The sequence below is a fragment of the Grampus griseus genome (assembly GCF_964374135.1).
Source record: "Grampus griseus genome assembly, chromosome: 17".
Classification (NCBI taxonomy): Eukaryota; Metazoa; Chordata; class Mammalia; order Artiodactyla; family Delphinidae; genus Grampus; species Grampus griseus.
Genome location: NC_139011.1, coordinates 70044369 through 70067247, shown reverse-complemented (window position 1 = coordinate 70067247; position 22879 = coordinate 70044369). Strand labels below are relative to the sequence as shown.

Sequence of the window (22879 nt, the reverse complement as noted above, 5' to 3'; positions counted from 1 at the left end):
TCTGTATGACACTATACTGATGGATACATTTCATTATACATTTGTCCAAGCTCACAGACTGTATAACACCAAGAGTGAACCCTAATGTATATACATAGTATGGAATTTGCATGATTATATCAATTTAGGTTCATCAATTGTAACAAGTGTACCACTTTGTTGGGGGGGAAGTTGATCATGGCGGAGGCTAAGCATGTGTAGGGACAGGAGATACATGGAAAATCTCTTGACATTCCTCTTAATTTTACTGTGAAACTAAAACTGCTCTTAAAAAAAAGTTCGCTTTTCACAATAACTTCATTGTTTTTCTTAAAATATACGTGCACTATGAAGAATTCAAGCAAAAAGTAAAATGAAGTAAAAAAAAAAAATTCTACCACTCACCCTTTCATACATAGTAAACACATAAAAGGTTTAGAGAGTGAGCTCTTTGTATATCAAGAATATGCTTTTATTTGCTAAAATTCTTTTATTCCCTAAAGTGGAAAAAAAAGTTTTATTCTTAAGTTAATTTTTAAAATACAGGTGAAATATGTGTTCCTTTTTAAAAGGTTATTCCTGCTGAGTTATACATAAATCACATTTTAACAAATATCTTCCTAACAGGCCCAATACACTTTCAGTAATGGTTTTGCTTTATCTGACTATATTTTAAGCAGAAGTAACTCAGACATTTTAAAAATTGAGTGTGTTTGTCCTTTAACTTGTTCAAATAATCACTGGTCTATCAGCAAATGCTACTCAAAGGAATAATGTTCAGTAAAGAAAGACTGCTACTTATGGAAATCCTATAAATCAATCCTTTTATAAGGAAGTAGGGGTATAGTGAGAAAAGCAACAGATTAAAAGTTGGAAGAACTAAGTTTACAGCTTTAATTTTTCCACTTTCTAATTGTGTGATCTTGGAGAAATTCTGACCTTTCTGAGTCTCGACAACCAAATCTTCAAACTGTTGAAGATAAATTACTTATAAGGTCTCTTTCAAGCATTAATATTCTGATTCCATTCCTAAAGAAGGCCTAAAATGATTAAGTATGGAGATCCAGGATTATGAGCAAACAAAATCAGGAAAAAAAAAAAAGCACCTGATGCGTAAGGTATTATTTCTGTATGCCTATGGAGAACAGTAAAATACAGCAACAAGGTAATAAGGTGAAATACAGTAAACAGTGGTCTACAAACTGGGTCATGCATACATACCCTGAGGAGCACCTGGGCATGGAAAGTTTCAAGGGAATTGATTTCTAGGTCTTCAACTTCCATATGTACAATTTTCTAGAACTATTCTACTGACACGTCAGTTTTCATTTACCTCCTCTCCCCTTTCACCTCTCCTCTTCTGCCCTACATAAATCTCTACAAGCCCTGAAACTTACTGTGGAGCTGGGGCCTAACAACAGCTGAGGAGCCAAAAGGAGAGTTTCAAATATTAATGCTGAAAAAGGTAATTGCTCTCCAGACTGGGTATCAAATTTTTTTCAAATCAAATGGTCACCAGCTCCTATTTCCATGAAAATGGAAGGAGAACCAAATCCATTTGCTACTCGAGAAAGCCTTAAAAGTATTTTTGATTGTGGATCACTTTGCTGTCAACTCAAAAGAATGGGTGATACTGCTAAAATAAAGCACTTTTTATTACCATCTACTAAATTTGTGGACAAGATTTCTCAATACTTTAAAGTAAAAAAGGAAGAGAATCGGTGCAGAACCTCTTTTCTAATAATACTTATAAATGGATAAAATAGATTTCTAAATGATTTAAAATAAACAAAATGCATTTCCAATGAAATTTTTACTATTTAATACTTATTAAATTTAATAACTCACATGTTGTTTTGATTGTCTACTGGTTATCATTGTATTGGTAACTCAATCCAAAATATATCTGACACAGCCTTACAGACACAGGAAATTTCAAATGTTTTAAATTATAACTGTTTTTGCATAGAACTCAGAAGAACTGGGTGACGCTGCTTAAGTACTTTCTATTTCCATCTACTAAATTAATGAATGAATTTACTTTTGTTGTAGAAAAGTATGACACTGTGATTGATAAAACGCTTTCAAATATAAAAGAATACATTAGGATAAGAATATGTAGAGACTGTCAAACAGAAATGAGTTCAAAGAGAAAAATAAGGAATGTAAAGATTCTGTTAAAATTAAGAGCTTGCTCACATTTTATTAAAACAGATGATGGGCATATCAAATTTTAAAAATTCCCCTGGATGTATTTAAAACTGTGATTTAAATAATACACCAAAATCTACATCATTTACAAATACACTTGGAAGAAAAATTCTAGATATGTAAGAAGGTATCCAGTTTTTTGTGGGTTTTCTCCCCTAGTTTTTCAAAGGGATATGTGAGCAAAAAATGTTTGAAAACCCTTGTAGTAGAAGTCAAAATATGTCATTAGTCTTAACCTTCGTCCTAAGATACTGCCTACTGGACATCCCAACTGGAGGGCTCCCAGACACTTGAACTCAACATATTTAAAAAGTAAACTTATAATGTACTCCACCACCCTCCCCCAATCCTCCACACACATACACAAAAGAGGAAAAGAAAAAAAAATAAAACCTGCCTCTTCTTCCTTTTGTATTTTTATTACTAGCTTCATGATCTACCTGGTCTCCTAAATTTAAAAGGTGAAGTTTTCTGTTTGTTTGTTTTTAACCTCTCAAATCAAATCAGTTCCGAGGACCTAACTCCTGACCTCCTATCTCTATTCCTTCCACCACTGCCACTGTTCAAGATCTCTTCACGCGCTATCATCAAACAGCTCTCCTTTAAAACAATAACTATACTTAAATTTACTTCCCAACATCTCCCATGGAGAGTGAAGCTACTTTATCATTATCAGAGCTATACAAAAATACCTGTCATGTATACAGCTGAGTTACGCCAAGAATTATAGAATCATGAGGTCAGACAGAACCAGAAAAGTCAAACCCCTTGACAAGAACCTCATCCAAGTATCTTTCGGGAATTTTTAATCTCATGAGGCAGTGTACTTCCTCTCTGGACATCTCTGTCAGAGATCTGGGCCCAAATACAACTTGTTTGACTTTTTCTAGGATTATTGTAGTTAAAACGGAGATTCATGTTAAAAGAAGAACACGTAAAATTACCCAAAATTCTAAACAAAAAGTTAAAAATTGCTTATAATTTCAGCATCCACAGATGGCTTCTGTTAGCATTTTGGGATATATATTGGCTTTTTTTCCTTCTGCAATCATGCACAGTATGTGAATATCTATATATTTTGTGATTTATTTTTAAACAAAATCGGGATAAATCTGTAAATACCCTGAGGATTTTTTTTGTTTGTTTGCTAGCTTAATGTTGTAAGCAATTCTTCATGCAATTAAATATTCTTCAAATTCTTCCAAGTGTTTTAGTGGGCACACAATACAGAAATAGTAGAAAATACTAAAATTTATTTAGCCATTTGTGAACTATTTACACTATACATGCTTTAAATTCTTCAATGCATTTTAGTGGTCACACAATATAAAAGTAAATACCATATACTCACAATAAGAAATACTATAGTAAACCATTTATAAATTATTTGTTTTCAATGTTTCAGTGATAAATACATGATGAATCTCCTTGAAGATCATTGATCTTCATCTACATTTCTAGCTATCGGCTCAGGACAGATATACCCAAAAGTAAATTATCAGGCAAAAGTATTAATGATTTTATTCAATTGCCAAATTACTTTTCAGAAAACGTAAAACAATTAGACTCCTACCAGCATTACGTGAGTATAATCTTCAAGCTATACACTTACTTTTTTTAAATTTGCCAATCTGAAAGCAAAAATCAGTATCATTCTTTTAACCTGCATTTCTTTTATTACTAGTGTGCTTAAACACAAGATCTCCCTTTCTATTTCTATTGTTTCTACCTATTGGTACTTATCTACCCTCTGAGGTAACATCCTTTTTCCACGCAGTAAGAGGAAGTAGAAGAGAATGCATGGGCTTTAGGGTCAGAATGACCCAGAGTTTAATCCATTTCCAGTACCTAGTTGTGTGGCCTTGGACAAGTGACAACTTTAAGCTTGGATCTCTTCCTGTGTATTAGCAACTGACCTCACAAAGTAGGAAAAGGGTATAGCAGTCAAGAACATACAACCAATCAAAACCTAAATTAATCCTCTTCTCCTCCCTCTCATTCACACAGCAATCCTTCAAATACTGGAAGACAGCAATGCTCCACCATCTCTCACCAAGCATTCCCCACCTCCATTCCCACCCCCGCTGGCCCAAAACCTGAGTCTTTTTTCTCCAGACTAAATGTCTCCAATTTCTTCAGTCACCTGTCAAACGATACAGTTTTCAAATCACCTCATGACCCTGGTCACTATCTTCAGAGTCTGAGTTAGCTTAATCATCTCCTCCTAGAACATGGCATCTAGAATAAAATATTCCAGATATGGTTTGAAAAGACCAGAGCGAAGGTTATCATTTCAAATAATCGTCTCAAATCATCAAATTTGTTTTCTTTATCAAGATCCATGAACCAACAAAATCTATAATCCGTAAACCTAAAAGTCTAACTATATTCCACTCACCTTCTCCAATGAGGGAGACCAGTTTGAAAGTAAGAGTGTGGAACATGACAGGCTCTTCTCCAAGACCTTGCCTGATGCCTCAGACAAGCGATTTAACTTGCCTGTAAGCTCAGTTTACTTACTTCTTGGTAAAAGTGGGATTTAATGTCTCCAAGCTCAGTTTACTCACTCCTTGGTGAAAATGAGAGTACTGCCAATTATCTCATAAAGCAATCTTTTGTAAAGATTAAAAACATCAATTACAGTATCTGGCATGTAGAAGGTCCTCAATAAATGGAAACCAATAATTATAATTAATATTGAAGCAAGACTACTGCATCTTTATGAAGCACTGTTTACCAAGTACTTTACATGGTCCTGAGCTAGAGTTTGGTCTACTCAAAACTTCGAGAAACAGAGTAGGTTTTGCCGAAATTTAGTTATCTGATTAATAATTTTTCTTCCCCAAATTATGCCCTGCCTTTGCCCTCTCCTCCCTCTAGCCATCATCTTCAGAAAACGAAGAGCCATCCCTACCAGCAGGTGGAGGCATGGAGCAATAATCCAAAATTCCTACTCAAAATTATAAGCAAGAGATTCTCTGATGACAGCCACAGGATCAGCGGCATAGATCCCTTCAGAAGGCTTCCTGCCAGCAGCCAAAATGAAGCCCCACAAGCTTAGAAGGCTCATCTACAAATACCGCTTTTATTCCTTTCCCCACATACTGACCGCATGAACACTTACACCTGAATGCAACCATGCAAAAAGTATCATTTACTTGTGAATAACCTTTTGAAAGGCATATTTGGCAACAATGTAAAAATTAACGGTCTACCTTATTTTCAGGCAAGAACAGGCCATTTAAATATGGAAGAGAATATACACTTAATTTTCTCTCAATTCAAAATAATCATAAGATATGAGCAATCTGTAGCCAGAAAAAAATATTTTGAGTTGTTTTTAAATTAGAAGATTAAAGATTAATTGTTGAAGTTTTCTGGAGTGGCCAAAGGGAATGTAAGAATGTCCAAAAAACTTCCACTAAAGATATTGAGTCAAGAGACTTCTAACAAAATTAGAAAGATTTTATAGCCACACAACAAATGTGATACACACAGTCTTTAGTACAGAAAAAGAAAAAAATTAAATTCATTAAGAAGATCTGCATGCAATGAGGGTTCTTTATCATCTAAATTTCCTAGGTGTTTTTATGACTATTAATGATCCCAGACAAAAACTGAGTTAAGCTAAACTCTGTCGTTTCTCTTTCTTCAGCTCTCTTCTTCCAAGCCTGTCTCTATATCCATCCCCAGAAAAGAAGTCAATTCTTTAAAACTGCTGTAATCCTTTCTGAAAAAAGAAAAAAGGAATAAAGAGAGGAAGGGAGGGAAGGAGGGAAGGGGAAAGGAAGAGTTGAAATTTACACTGAAGTGTTAGCATAAGTCTTATCAAACTGCCTCGAACAGAATGGACAGTACATCCCTCTCCCTCTTTCCACCCAAAGTGGGCGCCCTAATCTTCCTAACTCCTGCAAAGAGCTTAATATTTTACCTCTCACAGGACATTTGTGTTTAAAAAAATTTTTTTGAGTAGACAGTATGTACAACTGACAGAACTCTAGGCATTGCAACAAAGCACCAAAATCTGGACATAGGTCTAAAACCTCTCAATTCACATCCCACAGACTACACGTATTCCTGATGACAACTTATAAACCAGTAATTTGAACACCCTACTCCACAATCAAATCTGCAGTCCAAATACACTATAAATTTACATTAATATTATGTTTGAGCATGTTTTTTGAAATATAGTATAAATACATATTTGTTCTGAAGTATAAGCCAAAATACGGTAGTACTGAATTTAAATCAAAATACGAAGTATTTCTGAAAATAGAAAAATGAAACCAAGGTCCCAACCAAAGGAGGGTCTTGGGAGTGGGCAGGGAGGAAGGTGTCAGGAACAGAATCACTCCCCTGTTCACCACTGTTCACACAACCCCTGTACTGGCTTCTGAACGCAGGCTTGTGAAAAGGCAACAACTATGCTAACAATATTTGAAATGATGCAATTTACAAACTGATATTAGATATATAAGAGCCTCCATAAATAAGCACAGGATATGCAAATGAAATGTCACAAAAGAGGTAATGCAAATGTACAAAAAACAGTCGAGAAACTGTACACCCTTCCTGCAAGTGAAAACAAACTCGGTGTACCACAGCACATCTACTGAAGCAGTAAAACGTTTATATAAATGTTTATAAAATATTTATAAAATGGTTATTTAACATATAAGTATTACAATTTAATACTATGTGATTGGAGATGAAAGAGATATGCTCATTCATCTTTGCACTGTAAAAGAAAAGAGAATTCTAGAAAGCCAGAAAGTATTCCTTCCTACCTGTCGACCCAATCTAGTGCTTCCACTCTAAGGACTTTATCAAATTTGCATGAAGGTATTAAATGAAGTTTTGCAGCCAACAGCAACAACCTGAAAGTAGCTCTCATGTTCCGCATCCGGAGAACGTGCTACGGACAGATCAACATGACATCACTACTAACCATCATTAAGCACACTACACACCTGCTCTGCCAATACAGTAGCCACTAGCCATATGGAGCTATTTAAACAAAACTGTATTTAAAATTCAATCCCTCAGTCAAAACTAGTCATATTTCAAGGGCTCACCTAGCTATATGGCTAGTGACTATTATCTTAGGTACTGCAGAGAACATTTCCATCATCGCAAAAACTTCTTTTGATGGTGCTTTTTGATCTACATAGCTACCTGCGCCTCCCCTCCCCTCCTCCCCTACATGCACCCATTTACTGAGAAACATCTTCTTAACCTTCAGGCCTTAGCCTAAGGCTCAACTACCACGTGAGGCTTCCCCTGATTTACCCAGGAAATTTAGGTATACCTTCTTGTAGTCTCATTAGAGCTTGATAACCCCAGTACAAAAATTATATCATATATAAGCATACCATTTTCCCCACCACAATCCTGTAAAAGCTTTTTCAAGGAGAAACCAACCAACTTTTATCCAAGGGGCTCTGAACTGTTCTGGCACATACAGGACCTCGATAATTTGTTATATTCTTAGAACGTTACCAAAGACACCAGAGATGTGGACTGTGAATGCAGGTGAAAAATGTTTATGAATAAGGAAGGCAATGCTTCAAAGAAAAACTTGGTTAGGTTGGCAGGCTCACAAGTGATTTTTTTTTTAAACTACTAATTCTTTACATTTTCTCAGCACCTAACACAAGGAGCCTTGTTCACAGAGGTGTTCAGTAAATATTTGTGGAATAGCTTCTGGATTAAAAAAAAAAAGACACCAAGAATGAACCCTGTGGTAAACTATGGACTCTGGGTGATACTGATGTGTTAGGGAGGTTCATGTACTGCTCATGTAGGAGATACTGATGATGGGGAAGCTACGCATGTTCCAGGTGAGAGAAATCTCTGCGTGTTCCACTCAATAGTGCTGTGAATCTAAAACTGCTCTAAAAAATCAAATCTATTTAAAAAAAAAGATACAGATGCTAAATCAGAAATCAAATTTAGATTATTATGGTATTAAAAGCATATGTTTACATGTTAGATCCCCAAATTTTGTTCAATAATAATACGTATCATAGATTTATGTTAAATTTTAAAAATTAAACCTCAGCTTTCTAACCCAAATAAGATTTGTTTCCAGTGTATAGAAAATCTGACTGAAATCATCCCAGGTGCGGTGTTTTGGCATGCTATCAATACACTAGCTCAACTTCCATGCTTAATAAGCACCTACCTATGCAAAGCACTGTGGCCACAGTGGTGAACAAGATAATTTCTGCTCTCACAATATTTTTTTCCAAATAAGAAACGTATTTTGCAAGATAAATGTTTTTATACTCAACTATCAACAACAGATATCCCCAAAATGGTGAAAACAATCAACAACCATCTTCTATTATCCTTATTTTTTAAATAATTAAAAAAATTGTATTAACCATTTGAGAAAGTAGTACATGACCTGATTTAAAACAAAAAGTTAATGCTTCATTTACTTGGCATCCTTGGGAGACTTGGTGCTCCACATAAATGAATCTTCCAGATAACTCGGGCTTGTCCATTTAAACATCAACACTTAAAATGTTCGGCATGGAGGTTTTTTTTTTTAAAACAGCACAAATCTTCCAACTTTTAAAAACAGACTCCATTAAATGTTATTTTGACTAATGTCAAAAACATAACTGTGTTGTATAACACTCAAGATGCCAAACTTTATGTCCTTTTTAAAAGTTTTTGGCTTTGAAGAGCGTTTCTTCTGACCCCGAGCTTTGGGTGCGTCAGCTGTCAACTTTTGCTGCTATCAGTATGAACCTGACTCTAGCAGCCTCCCATCCCCCTTCAAATCTGCTGCTACTTGGAAAACAAGTTCGTCAGAATTTTGCCTAAAACACACTGGCTTTGAGAGGATCTCCAAATCTACTTTGGTCGCTCAGAGTGTTCGCTTACTTCCTGAATCTGTTAAAGTCTGGAGAGCCAAGTTTTGGATAAAAGAGTTACCGCTTTACCTGGATGAAAGTCCTTTCGTTGATGTCCTATTTTCAATTGATGCTCAGTCAGAGATAAAACTTAAAACTTCATTAGCCATTCACTCATTCAACCAATATTACTAAGTCCCTACTAAGAACTGGGCTCCCATATTACAATGAAAATGGAAAAGACTGCTAGTTGAGAACATATTTTAAAATACAAGTACTCTAATATAAATAACTGTTCTACTAGTGCCTAAGGAAAAAAAAAAAGAAAAAGAAAAACAGATTTCTTAAAGTCTTTTAAATGAAACTACAAAACCACCCAAACTTTTTATAATTCCTTTAACTTAAGACTTAGAAACTGAAGATTCAAGGGTAAAGAAAGCTTTTGATTTAACCAAATATTTACTTTATACAGCTCTGAATAAGATTCCAAGATTTTCTATCTCTTTTTCAGTCTATTACAAATTCCCATCTGGCCCTAAAGAAATCACTATGACATATGTTTTAGTATTAAATGATAATCAAAGTCTTGATAATGATAAATATACCCATTCAGCATCATGGTAAGTTTACTGTCATTTTAATACTGTGCACCGCTAATTTGAAAAAAGTGTTAGTTCAGGAAAACTTCTGTCCAAGTTTTCAGAAGTTCCTATACACTTCACTTTGGGGTACAAAAAATTTCTTTTAAGTTTTAATAGTAAGTATGGTGTGGCTATACAATATTTGCTTTATCTGCCAATCATATTTTTAAAATTCCATTACCCATTTAAATCTAAGGCTAGGAAATGAGTCAAGAAGGAATGGAGCTTAAAGTTGGTCTCTGTGGATTAATTAAGACATCAGGTAAACTCCCTGGCATCAGCCTTACTTGTTTTAACTCCCTTGGAATCTCCCATCTCATTCATTTTCTCCTTGGGGAGCACAAGTAACTTTATTCACATTTTATAATTTTACAAATGAGTACTGATTGCCTTGATTATTTAGACTGAACCGGAAATGGGTATTAGTCATGTGCTGCTGATATAAGAAATGAAAAAGTTACTACCATTAAAAACCTTTTTAATGCATTAGTATCTCTTCAGTATTAAATGTGGAACCTGAAAATGCTTTAAGCAGTACTGTAAAGGCAGATCACGGACCTAACTTTAAAAGTAATTATGTAGCATTATTTTTAGATGTCACTTAATATTATAGTAATCTTTACAAGTTGACTCTGACCTCATTAGCATACCACCTTGTCCTGCTAAAGAAGTCTGATTTTAAATAAAAACAATTCACAGAGAAACCCAAATATAGGCTACTGCTCTCTCTCTACAAACAATTTAGGCAAAGAAGCAAATGGCAAATATTTACTGGACACACCTACTGTAAGTAAATCTCTATCGGGTGCTATCCACATTACCAGTAAAACCCAAAAGAAATACAGACCGGGCTCAAGATATTTACAATATAATAGGAGAAAAACATATACCCCCATAAAAGACGCTAATATTAATCAACAGGAAAAATAAATATACGTGATTTAAAAAGTGATCGTGAACATGTGACGTTCTGGCAGCAGAAATGGAGGGCACTCACTCAGTTCAAATGTAAACAAAACAAAATTTTTTTAACCTCCCTATTTTAAATCCGGCAATCAAAATCAGCCAGAAGTAGAAGCTGGGCCAACAGCATCACCACAGAAAAAAACAAAACACGAAATTCTCAGGAGCAACCGGTATTGGCCCATTCAAAACAAAGTCTTCCTGGGAGTGCTCCAACAGTAGTTTTTCTCTTAAAACCTCCTTATCAAATTAAAAACAAAACTGGTTCCTGGCTATCAACTTTACGAAAACCGAAGCTTCGAGGAAGCACTCTGGAGACTGATACCACTTAGGGTCCATTCACATCATCGAAGGAGTCGGGGAGAAGAGCAACCGGGAATCGGCCTATTGTTCGGAGGGCCGCAGGACCGTCCGAGCACCGCAGGGCGCGCGGGAGCTGCGGGAGGCGAGGCGCGCACCCAGCACAGGTGTGTGGGCGTGAGGGTGGCCAGGTGTGCCCAGGGCCACCGCCGACGAAGAGAGTCCCAACTTCCAGACCGAGACGTCGAGAAAGGGAGGAAAACGAAGTCATTCCTGAGTCTTAAGCCGCTGAGCACGGAGGGGGGCGGGCCTGGGAAGGGTCTGCAGGGCTCCCAGAGCCCACCCGGGTCCAGGCTTGAGCAGGCCGGGGGGCTGAAGCCCCGAGGGTCAAGGAAAAGGCTCCCGAATCGAGGGGCCAGACTAGGAATCCCCGAACAATGGGCAGTAGTGGATCTGGGGTGAACGGCGAGGACTGGGGAGTAGGGGTCGCGGAGGTGAAGCCAGGTGGGAGGGGGGTAACAACAGAGAAGCCCCCAGGCGTGGGCCCCCAGTGGCTGCGGCGGCGGCGGCGCTTACCTGTGATAGCTGCCGGGGATTGGGGCAGCCGAAGAGCGCGGAGCTGGAGCTGAAGCTGATGGCCCCTCGGCGGCTGAGGACGTGCTGGGGGACCGGCCTGTCCAGGGGCAGCACCGGCAGCTGGTAACATACTTCCATTGAATACGCCCGCCCTGCCCCCGCGCGGCGCCCGCCCTGCCGCGGCCGCCGGCCCCTGCGCTGGGAAGGGGCCGCGGCTCGGGGGCGCCGGGCCGAGGCGGGGGCAGGGCGGGCGGGCGTCGACCCCTGGCGGGGAAGCCGCGCTCACGCCTCCCCCACCCCAACACTCCACCCGGGTTGCCGGCGGTAAGGCGCTGCGGCGGCCGCAGCGACGGTTACGAAGAGCAGCGCGCTCCCGGCTCCGGGGTGCAAGCGGGGGCAGCACGAGCCAAGTCGGCGGGGGAACCCCGGCGCCGCCAGGCTCTTCGGCCGAGAGGAGAGGGTCCGGGGCCAGCGGCGCAGGAGCGGAGCAAGGACAGAGCAAAGCGGTGCAAGAAAAGACTGCTGGAGCCAGCGGCGAGACTCAGGGCGCGCGGGGCTCGGGTGCAGCCACCAGCTCCGGCCGCCGCCGCCGCGGTCCTGCCCCTCCCCTCCCCCGGAGCCTGACTTCACTCCGCCGCCAGCGCGAGCCCGGCGTAATTCACACTTTGCAGCCGCGGACCCTGGGCCAACCACCGCCGCCGCCACCGTGACGTCACGACGCTGCGCCGCAGGCCCCGCGCCGCCGCAGCGTCCAGGGAGACCGGCTAGCAGCGGAGGGGTTGAGCCGCCCTCCTCCTGTGCCGCACCTTGGCGCTCAGTCACAGTCCTCTCCCGCTTCACGCTGCCCTCCTCCCCCACCAATCCTCGTCTTGCAGGCCCCCCAGCCAAGGCGCGTGCGCACGAGGCCCCACCGTCTGGGGACATTCCCCTTATCGCTAAACTCTGGCGTTCGGGCGCGCTGAGGGTGTGGGGTGGGCTCAGCCTACACTAGAGGCGCGGTTCCGGCTTTTCGGCTCCAAAAACCCAAAGCACGCGGCCCACTCGCTGCGCTCAGCCGCGACCGCGGGGTCACCGCCGTGTTTCCCTCCTCGAATTCCCATTCTTGGGCTTCGCTCGGGACCGCTGCGGCAGTGACGTCAGCGGGCCGCGCGGACACCGTCCTCCCCGCTACGTCACTGCCAGTCCCCCGGCGGGGTCGGGCTGGGCGCTCCCCTGGCAGGTGCGGCCCCGGGGCCGTCCCAGGCGGAGGGGCCAAGAGCGGAGCCGAGAGCGCGGGCGTGGGGAGGGGGCGAGGGGTGGGGGAGGGAACACCGAGACTGAGAAAGAAGAAGTGAGAGTATGCACTGGAAAACATGAGAAGGGGAAGATGAAAATGAGAAGCCAGAGCGGGAAAGGAGACTGCATGCCCTTTTACCAAAAGTGTTTTCGTTTCTTGGCTTTGATTTGTAGAAGGCAGGAGAAAATAACTCTTGACATGGTTTGTAAACTGCAGGTTCATTTTGTTACATTTCCTCCCAAACCATCAAAGCTTTTCAGCTGCAACCCTTTGTTTCAAGTACATTCCAGCCTCTGGGATATCAGCCTGAACAAGCTTTCCCCTGCTGGCAAAACTGATTTGGCTCTGCTTTCAGGTCACCCAAGCTTCCACTTCTGTGCTATGACCAGCCACTGGCAAGGTGGCAGGTCTCTGAAAGTACTGCATAGCCAGTACCGATGAGATCAGGTAACATGTGCTGTTGATCCCATAAATCAACAGACGTCTACAAGACCTTTTATCGTCTTTCCATGACATCTGTTTCTTTTATATCACTTAAAACTTTCTACCTTCTCGTGGGCATTTTTCTACTTGTCTGCTTTCTACTATTAAAAGGATATCACTTCCAATGTGGTTTCATGGATTTTTGTCTTCACTAGATGGTAAGCTTCCCTTCAGCGCAACTGTTACCAACCGGGGTTCTTGTACTCATTACTAAGAGGCCAGACGGGAAGCTCAAGCAAGGCTTTATTGGGCCTCTTGCTACTGCAGGAGGGAGTGAAAACAAATAACAGGTTCCCTTGCTAACTGGGCGGGCGGGGGGAGGGGGGAGGTCCTGAGCTGGTCCCTTAGATGGGGTGAGGGAGGGGAGGATCCTGGGGTCGTGCTGGGGGGGTGGCTTAGGTAGTCTACCCACCCCTTTGATGGTGTTGTGTGGAGGGATCCTGCACAGTACCATGCTTTTGCTCCGGACACCTCAGAAGTGTCAGGTGGGTTTTTGGTCTTTTTGTATCTTGTTGTTCATAATTTGCCCCAGCTGTGTATGCATGCATTTATTTTTAGTCCCTTATTGTTTCTTTGTATTCTCTTGCTTGAGGAGCTGTTGGTCCAGGTGTAAATACTGCAGCAGAGGGTCTCAGGTCCCAGCCTGTCTCCCAACAGCTGACCCAAGTCATCTCTGAAACCCTAATTACTCCCACGACGTCTAGCAGATTTGAGCATCCTCTGTATACTTGTGATTAAGCTGAGTTCTCCCTCGTATTTACATCTGACAAAAACCCCATGAGGTAATAGTTTCTAAATTGAAAGGAGGCTCAGGGAAACATGACTTGCCTTAGATCTTCCACAGATAAATGGCAGAACTTACCTCAAATAATGTCTGAATTCTGTGTTCATCTAAACACCCAGAAAGCAGTATCGGTGTGATATCAGACAGTATATGCCAAGTAACTCTGTCATATTTAATAACATCTAAGAGACTTGATGAAATCATTTAACAAGACTCAGCTCTCCCTCAGCAGAGAGGGGAGCTAACATTTACTATGCACCCACTGTGAACTGTGATAGGTATTCTATATAGTGTTTAACTTAGCCCTGTGCAACAGCTGCAAAAGTAAAAACTTGATCCCAACTCTACAGATGGGGAATCAGGTTTCGAAGCCATAAATCATTTGTGCCACTGAACTCTGTTCCGTATGATTTCAGAGCCATGCATTTCCACTACACCGGGTGGTTGCTCAAGACCAGAACTTCAGCTGTTTTCAGTGTTCTTTACTGTATTGGAGAGTGTACTAGGGTTCTTCAGAAAAGCAGAACCTATAAAGTATATACAGAGCCAGGGAGAGAGAGCGAGACAGAGGGAGAGCAAGATTGATTTGCCACACATGTTCCTCCTCCAGAGGTCAGAGAAGCTGGAGGAGCTGCCCCCTTGCCAGTGAGGAGAGCTAGTGGATCATGTGCAAAATCACAGTGGTGCCTGGGACCCTGCAGGGACCTTTCAAGTGTAATGGCTGGTGCTTCACTTCCACTTTTTAATTCTTTTGCAAATTTCTATTGTGGCCAACCATAACCAAAACTATAAAAGGAAGAGAATTCTGGGAAATGTAGTTCCAACTTAGCTAAGCTGTCAGAACATAACCACCCCAGTCCAACACTTGCCAACTTGACATCCATACACACTCTTTTAATCGTATTTAATTTTCAAATGAAGACGATAGCAAAATCATGCCTCTGTCCATATGATGCAACTCTCTTTCATATAACCCAAAACAGCTCCCTCCTTCCCCAAGAGGATGGAGTCTTTGAGTGATGTTAATTCCTCTTCTTGACGAGTCACAGTATATACCTTGGCTATTCTGTAACTTATATACTAAGATATAAGTTTACCCACTATTAACACATCATAGGGGAATGAGAGAGGAGTAAAAGAAAATAATTGGTTAATAAATACACAGATGTAATAAAGATAAAATAAATAAATACACAGATAAATTCATATCAAAATTAGGAAAAATGCTCAGAACTGTTATAGTCCTTGTAGCTGCAACTGAAAACATGATCATAATTACTATTTATAACTATTTTCTTGCTCCCATTACCTGTCTCATATCCCGTTTGCCTTCAGCAAGCATCTCAGCTGAAAATGATATGGGTCACTCCACTTGCCTTGTGGAGTGACCCAAACCTTCATTCCTAAAGGATCTGGGCCAGCAGAGGTTCTACTGCTATCAGTAAAAGTATTCTTGGTTGTAGTTCTCCACTGTCATAACACGGAGCATTGGAATACTAAGTAGTAAAAGGCACCCCCAAGGACTCTCCTGCATTCCAGCCATATTCCTCCCTTTTCCCATTGTGTAGCAGCAGCTCAAAATCTGCTTAGTAGCCGGGGTCAATCATCCCAGGCAGTAGAGTAACCCCTTTCTTTGCATGTTGGTTAAGTAGCACAAGGCTCCCCAAATGGCCAAGTGGCAGTCTCAACTTCCAGTTTAATTGAACTCTTGCTGTGTACCCTGGTGGAGACATTCTTCTTTGAGAACGAAGACCTCTTTGGGCTCTGGACCAGGAGAGCCCAAAGTTGCAGGAATGGGAAGCAAAATTTTGCACTAGGGGTAAAAGTAAGAGGATCTACTGCCAGTCCCACTCCTTGATTCCTGGATCATGGATATACATTTAGATTTAGAACATACGCCAAAACCCGGAGAATATTATCCTCGCTACATGAGGTATTGCCACCCAGCTGGTACGACGGATTATTGAGTCTTCAAAAGGCCATTCCAATGAACCTTAAAACATGCTAAGTGAAAGAAGCCAGATACAAAATGCTAAATATTGTATGACTCCATTTATATAAAATATCCAGAACAGGCAAAACCATAGAGACAGAAATCTAATTAGTGCTCGCCAGGGGCTGGGGAGAGGGAGGAATGGGGAGGCTGCTTAATGGGCATGGGGTTTCCTTTTGGAGAACTGAAAAGGTTCTGGAGCTAGATAGAGGTGATGGTTGCACAGCATTGTGAATGTCCTTAATGCCATTGAATTGTACATTTTTAAATGGTTAAAATTGTAATTTTGTCACAATGAAGAGAAAGGCCATTTGACCATCCTATTAAGCCAGCTACTTCAGGGTAATAGGCAACATAATAAGACCAGTAAATTCTATGAGCAGGAACGCATTGCTTTATTTGCTATAAAATGAGTTTCTTGGTTAGAAGTAACACTGGGTGGAATAGTGTGATGGTGTAAGTCCATGCATGGTGGTTTTGATAGAAGCATTGCAGCCGGGGAAGGAAACTCATTTCCAGAATAAGTATGTATTCTGGGAGAAAAAAAGGGCTGCTTCTTCGTAATGGAAGAGGCTTAATGCAATGTACCTGATGGCTAAGTGATACCTCCAGGAAATGGAAGCTTAGTCTTACACTCTGCTGTAGGCAACTTGAGCACTTAAGCAATAGCTGTAGCCAGATTGGCCTTGTTGAGTGGAAATCAATCCTGCTAAAGCCACATCTAACCCTCATCCTGCCACCATGGCCATGTTGTTCATGAGCCTGTTGGGCAAGGCCAGGGGTTGATGGAGGAAAAGGCTGACTGACATACACAGAATGTATCATCTCATCCACCTGATTATTATGATCATACTCTAATGAGATTCCTCTTAGGAATCGCATGAGACACAAATATATTCACACCCTGCTCATTCAGTCTATCCACATATACACCTTTCCCAGACCTCCTTATCACCAGTTGTCTAATTATGTTCCTTCCAAGTTCCAGACCATACAGCCAAATGGTCAGACACTGCCCATTAGTATGATCTGCAGATCTAGCTATCCCTCTTCAGAAAAAATGAACAACCAGGCGTACTGCTCCAAGTTCTCCCACTGGGACTATTTCTCTTCACTACCTTCAGGACTACCCCCGAAGAGTGGTCATAGTGCTGGAGCTATCCACTTTCTGCACCACAGAATACAGAACTATCTGTAAGACATTCCCAAATAAAATCTTTTTCTTCTATCACTCAACAGTAGATAGGGGGCTCCCCATGATACCTTAGATGAAAGTTGAGAGGGAGGAGACATTGTACTAGTAATAGGAATGATGGGCATCTGGGCCACTAGATTATAAAATTGACCTGCACCTCAAAAGACCTGCTTGAGCCTGATCTCATGTATACCACTTCCAGTTGATGGAGTGCTGCTAGGCACGACCAACTTTATGGTTTGGTGTATCAGAATACATTTAGTACACTTTGGGTTGCTCAGGTCACAAGGTAATTTGATAGTTCGTGATCAAGCATTTTGCTTCTACTAGGGCCCAGCGGAAGCAAGAATAATTTCTCAAAAGGGGAACAGTTATGTAGAGAAGGTGACATAGCTTTGTTCCAATATCCTAAAAGGCTGCACTGATTCAATTATAGAGGATCACCAAAGGCTTTATATGATATCCCTAACCTATCACAGCAGCATATCTGCTGGGTCATATGGCCCAAGTGACAGAGAAGCTTATATGGCAGTATGGATTCCTTACATACTCTTCTCTTGCTCTGAGCTCCACCAAGCCTTTCATTTTTTTTATTGTCGTAAATATAAATAACATAATTTTTACCATTTTAATCACTTTTAAGTGTAGAAGTCAGTAGCATTAACTACATTCACATTGTGCAGCATAACCACCACCAGAACTTTTCATCATCCCAATATGAAACTGTACTCATTAAACAATAATTCACCATTTCCTCCTGCCCAGCCCCTGGTAACCAGTATTGTACTTTCCATCTCTATGAATTTCACTACTTTAGGTACCTTATATAAGTGGAGTCATACAGTATTTATCTGATTGTATCCACCTTATTTCTCTTAGCACAGTGTCTTCAAGGTTCATCCATGTTGTAGCATATAACAGAATTACATTCTTTTTTCAGACTGAATAATATTCATATATATTCATATATAATATTCATATATCTATATGTAATTTATCCATCTGTCAATGGACATTTGGGTTGTTTCCACCTTTTGGCTACTCTGAATATTACTACTATGAACATGGGCGTATAAATATGTTTGAGTCCCTGCTTTCTATTTTATTTTACTTTATTTTTAAATTTTATTTATTTATTTTTGGCTGCGTTGGGTCTTCGTTGCTGCGCGCAGGCTTTCTCTAGTTGCCGCCAGTGGGGGCTACTCTTTGTTGCGGTGCCTGGGCTTCTCATTGCGGTGGCTTCTCTTGTGGCGGAGCACAGGCTCTAGGCACACGGGCTTCAGTAGTTGTGGCTCCCGGACTCTAGAGCACATGCTCAGTAGTTGTGGCACATGGGCTTAGTTGCTCCGTGGCATGTGGGATCTTCCCCAACCAGGGCTTGAACCCGTGTTCTCTGCATTGGCAGGCGGATTCTTAACCACTGAGCCACCAGGGAAGCCCCCTGCTTTCACTTTTAAAACATATATCCAGAAGTGGAGTTGCTGGATAATATGGTAATTCTATATTTAAAATTTTGGGGGAACTTCCATACTGTTTTCCACATCAGCTCTACCATTTTACATCCCCACCAGGGATACACAATTGTTCCAATTTCTCCACATCCTTTCCGACACTTGTAATTTGTTTTTTGATAATAGCCATCCTAGTGGATGTGAAGTGGTATCTCATAGTTTTGGGTTGGCATTTCCCTAATGATTAGTGATGTTGAGCATTTTTTCATGTGCTATTTGATCATTTGCATATCTTCTTTGGAGAAAAGTCTATTCAAATCCTTCCTTCATTTTTGAATTGAGTTATTTGTAGTTGTTTTAGTAGTTCTTTATATGTTCCAGATATTAATTCCTTAACAATATGTAATTTGCAATTATTTTCTTCCATTCTTTGGGTGATCTTTTTATTCTCCTGGCAGTGTACTTTGATGCTCAAAAGTTTTGAATTTTGATAGAGTCTAATTTATCTATTTTTTCTTTTAATGCTTGTGCTTTTGGTGTCATAGCCAAAAACCATTGCCAAATCCAAAGTCATGAAGCTTTCCTCTATGTTTTCTTCCAAGAGTTTTACAATTTATGTTTAGGTCTTTAATCCATTTGGAGTTAATTTTTGTATATGGTGTATGGTAAGAGTCCAATCACATTCTTTTGTATGTGGATATCTAGTTTACCCAGCACCATTTGTTAAAAAAGACTGCCCTTTCCCCATTGAATGGTCTCAAGATTCTAACATCCTTTGTGATTTATTTTTTGACCGTTGACATTTAAGGATGTGTCAATTTCCACATATTTCTGAATTTTCCGGGTTTTTTGCTGTTGATTTCTAACTTCATTTCACAAGGGCTGGAGAAGATTCTTTTGTATAATATCAATCCTTTTACATTTATTAAGATTTGTTTTGTAGTCTAGCATTTGATCTATCCTTGAGAATGTTTCATGTGCACTTGAGAAAAATGTATGTTCTACTGCTGTTTGGTGGAGTGTTCTGTGTGTTATGTATGTCTGTTAGGTCCAATTCATCTATATTGTTGTTAAAGCCATCTATTTCCATATTAATCTTCTATCTAGTTGTCTATCCATTATTGAAAATGGGGTATTCCAATGTTCATGTAGCGTTATTTACAAGAGCCAAGACACGGAAGCAACCTAAATGTCCTTTGACAGATGAATGGATAAAGATGTGGCATATATATATACAATGGACTACTACTCAGCCATAAAAAATAATGAAGTAATGCCATTTGCAGCAACATGGATGGACCCAGAGATTATCACATTGAGTGAAGTAAATCAGACAAAGACAAATATTAAATGATATTTATATGTGGAATCTAAAATATGATACAAAGTAACTTATTTACAAAATAGAAATAGACTCACAGACACAGAAAACAAACTTGTGGTTACCAAAGGGGAAAGGAGGGGGCAGGGATAAATTAGGAATTTGGGATTAACAGATATACACTATTAAATATAAAACATTGGGTTGGCCAAAAATTTCATTCGGGTTTTTCTGTAACATGAAAAACCCGAACAAAATTTTTGGCCAACCCAATAGATAAACAACAAGGACCTACTGTACAGCACAAGGAACTATAGTCAATATCTTGTAATAAGCTACAATGGAAAAGAATCTGAAAAAGAATCACTTTGCTGTACACGTGAAATGCTGTAAATCAACTATACTTCAATAAAAAAACGATTTTGTCTGATATTGATATAGCCACTCAGCTCTCTTCTGTTTATTATTTGCATAGAATATCTTCTCCTATCCTTTCACTTTCAACCTGTGCGTTCTCTTAGAGCTAAAGTGATTGTCTTGTAGATATCATATAGTTGGATCATGTTTTTTAAAGTCAATTCTGCAAATCTATACCTTTTGTTTGGGAATTTCAATCCACTTACATTTATAGTAATTATTGATAGGAAAGAACTTACTTTGTCATGTTATTTGTTTTCCCTATGTCTTATGGTTCTTTGGACCCCCATTTCCTCTAAAACTGCCTCCCTTTGTGTTTAATTGATTTCTACATAGTGGCATGTTTGGATTCCATTCTCATTAGATGTTTTCTTTGTGGTTACAAGGGGGATTACATATATCATCCTAAAATTGTAACAATTAATTTTGAATTGATACCAACTTAACTGCCATCACTATAAAAACTCCACTCTTGTACAGCTCTCCTCCCACTTTATGTTATTGATGTCACAAGTTTTAGCTTTATGTACTGTGTACCAGTTAACATAAATTAACACTTATTTTTTTAGGTATTTGTCTTCAAAATCCTGTCGAAAATGGGAAGTGTAGTTACAAACCAAAATTACAATAATACTGTTTTTTATATTTGTCCATGTATTTACCTTTACTGGAGATCTTTATATCTTCATATGGCTTCAAGTTATTGTCTAGTGTCCTTTCACTTCAATTTGAAGGACTGCTTTTAGCGTTTCTTATAGGACAAGTCTAGTGGAATGAACTCCCTCGGCTTTCACTTATCTTGGAACGTTTTAATTCCTCTCTAAATTTTGAAGGACGATATTGCCAAATGTAGAATTTTTGGTTGGCAGTTTTTTTTTCTTTCTTTCAGCACCTTAAACATCATCTTACTGCCTTCTGGACTTCAAGCCTTCTTTTGAGAAATTGGTGGATAATCTTAATGAAGATCTCTTGTATTAATATATCAGGAATCACTTTTCTCTTGTTGCTTTCAAAATTTTCTCTTTGTCTTTGTCTTTCAACGGTTTGACTATAATGTGTCTCAGTGTGGGTCTCCTTTATCCTAGTGGAGTCCATTGATCTTGGATTTGTAGATTCAAGTTTCCACGAACTTGAAAAGTTTTCTGCCATTATTTCTTCAAGTAACCTCTCTGCCTCTTTCTCTCTCTTCTACTTCAAGGACTCCTGTAATACAGGTATTGGTCCACTTGATTCCCTTAGTTCCATAATTCCCTTAGACTCTGTTCACTTTTCTTCAACCTTTTTTCTTTCTGCTTCTGAGACTTGATGACTTCAAATATCCTATCTTGAAGTTCGCTGACTCTTTCTTCTGCCTGCTCAAGTCTGCTATGGAACACTTCTGGTTATTTTTTTCAACTCGGTTACTGCATTTTTCAATTTCAGAATTTCTATCGGTTTCATTTTATAATTTCTACCTCTTCATGGATCTTTTCATTTTGTTCATATATCATTTTCCTGATTTCCTTTAGTTGTTTGTCTGTGTTGTCCCTAAGCAACTTGCATGTATTTAAAAACAGTTGTTTTAAAGTCTTTGTTTGTTAAGTATGATGCCTGTGTTTTTTTCAGGGCTGGTTTCTGCCACTTCATTTTCTTCCTTTGAGTGGGTCATGTTTTCCTCTTTCTTTTTATGTCTTGTGATATTTAATTGTTGATCACTGGACATTTAAAAAATAGCCACCTATCTCAGACTTTGTAGACTCGTCCTGTGCCAGGGGTACGTGTCACTAATTACCTGACCCTCGGTTCTAAGCTTTGGGATCAGTCCAAGGAGAAATCATAAGGTCTTTACTGCCCGTGCATCTTGCTTGGGGCTGTGTTTGACGTTTTTGATTTCCCTGTGTATACAGCTGCTTTTAATTGTCTTAATATCCCAAAGTGTCTCTTTTTGGGGCCTCTACCCATAATCTCTTACTCCAAGTATCTGTGGGCCAGCCTCCCTTTAATTTTCCTGAGCAGCATTTACTGCTTCTTCCTGCTTGAAATCCAAGTTAGACAAAGCAGAGACCAGTCCTTCAGGCAGCCCCAGGTAGGTTAAAATGTTAAAAATAATATATGCTCTGCTCTCTCTGGCTTATAGTTTTCTTTCTTTTCTTTTTTTTTTAACGTTGTTTGGCTTTAAGGTAATGTTGGTCTCATAAAATGAGCTGGGAAATAAACCTTACTCTTCTATTTTCTGAAAGATTTTGCATACAAGTGGTATCATTTTTTTACATAAATATCTGATAGGATTCACCAGTGAAACTATCTGGACCTGGATTTTTCTTTATGGAGGATTTAAAATTATTAATTCAATTTCTCTACTTAATAATGCTTATAAAGTAAGCTCTGTATATTCCCTCCAAATAGTCCCCAAGGTACATCCCCCAAATGTTAGAAGCGGTCGG

At 39.8% G+C, this 22879-nt stretch overlaps 1 protein-coding gene across 1 annotated transcript in view; it reads right to left on the bottom strand.

Annotated features, from left to right (window-relative positions):
• The window catches only part of PDE7A (phosphodiesterase 7A), a gene marked incomplete at its 5' end in the record, with an annotated part of 113926 nt that extends 102252 nt beyond the window's left edge, over positions 1-11674 (bottom strand). The window contains one exon of the mRNA XM_082674529.1: positions 11537-11674. Coding sequence (XP_082530655.1) covers positions 11537-11674 — 138 coding nt within the window. The remainder of the gene's footprint in view (positions 1-11536) is intronic.
• Between the last annotated feature and the right edge of the window lie 11205 nt (positions 11675-22879).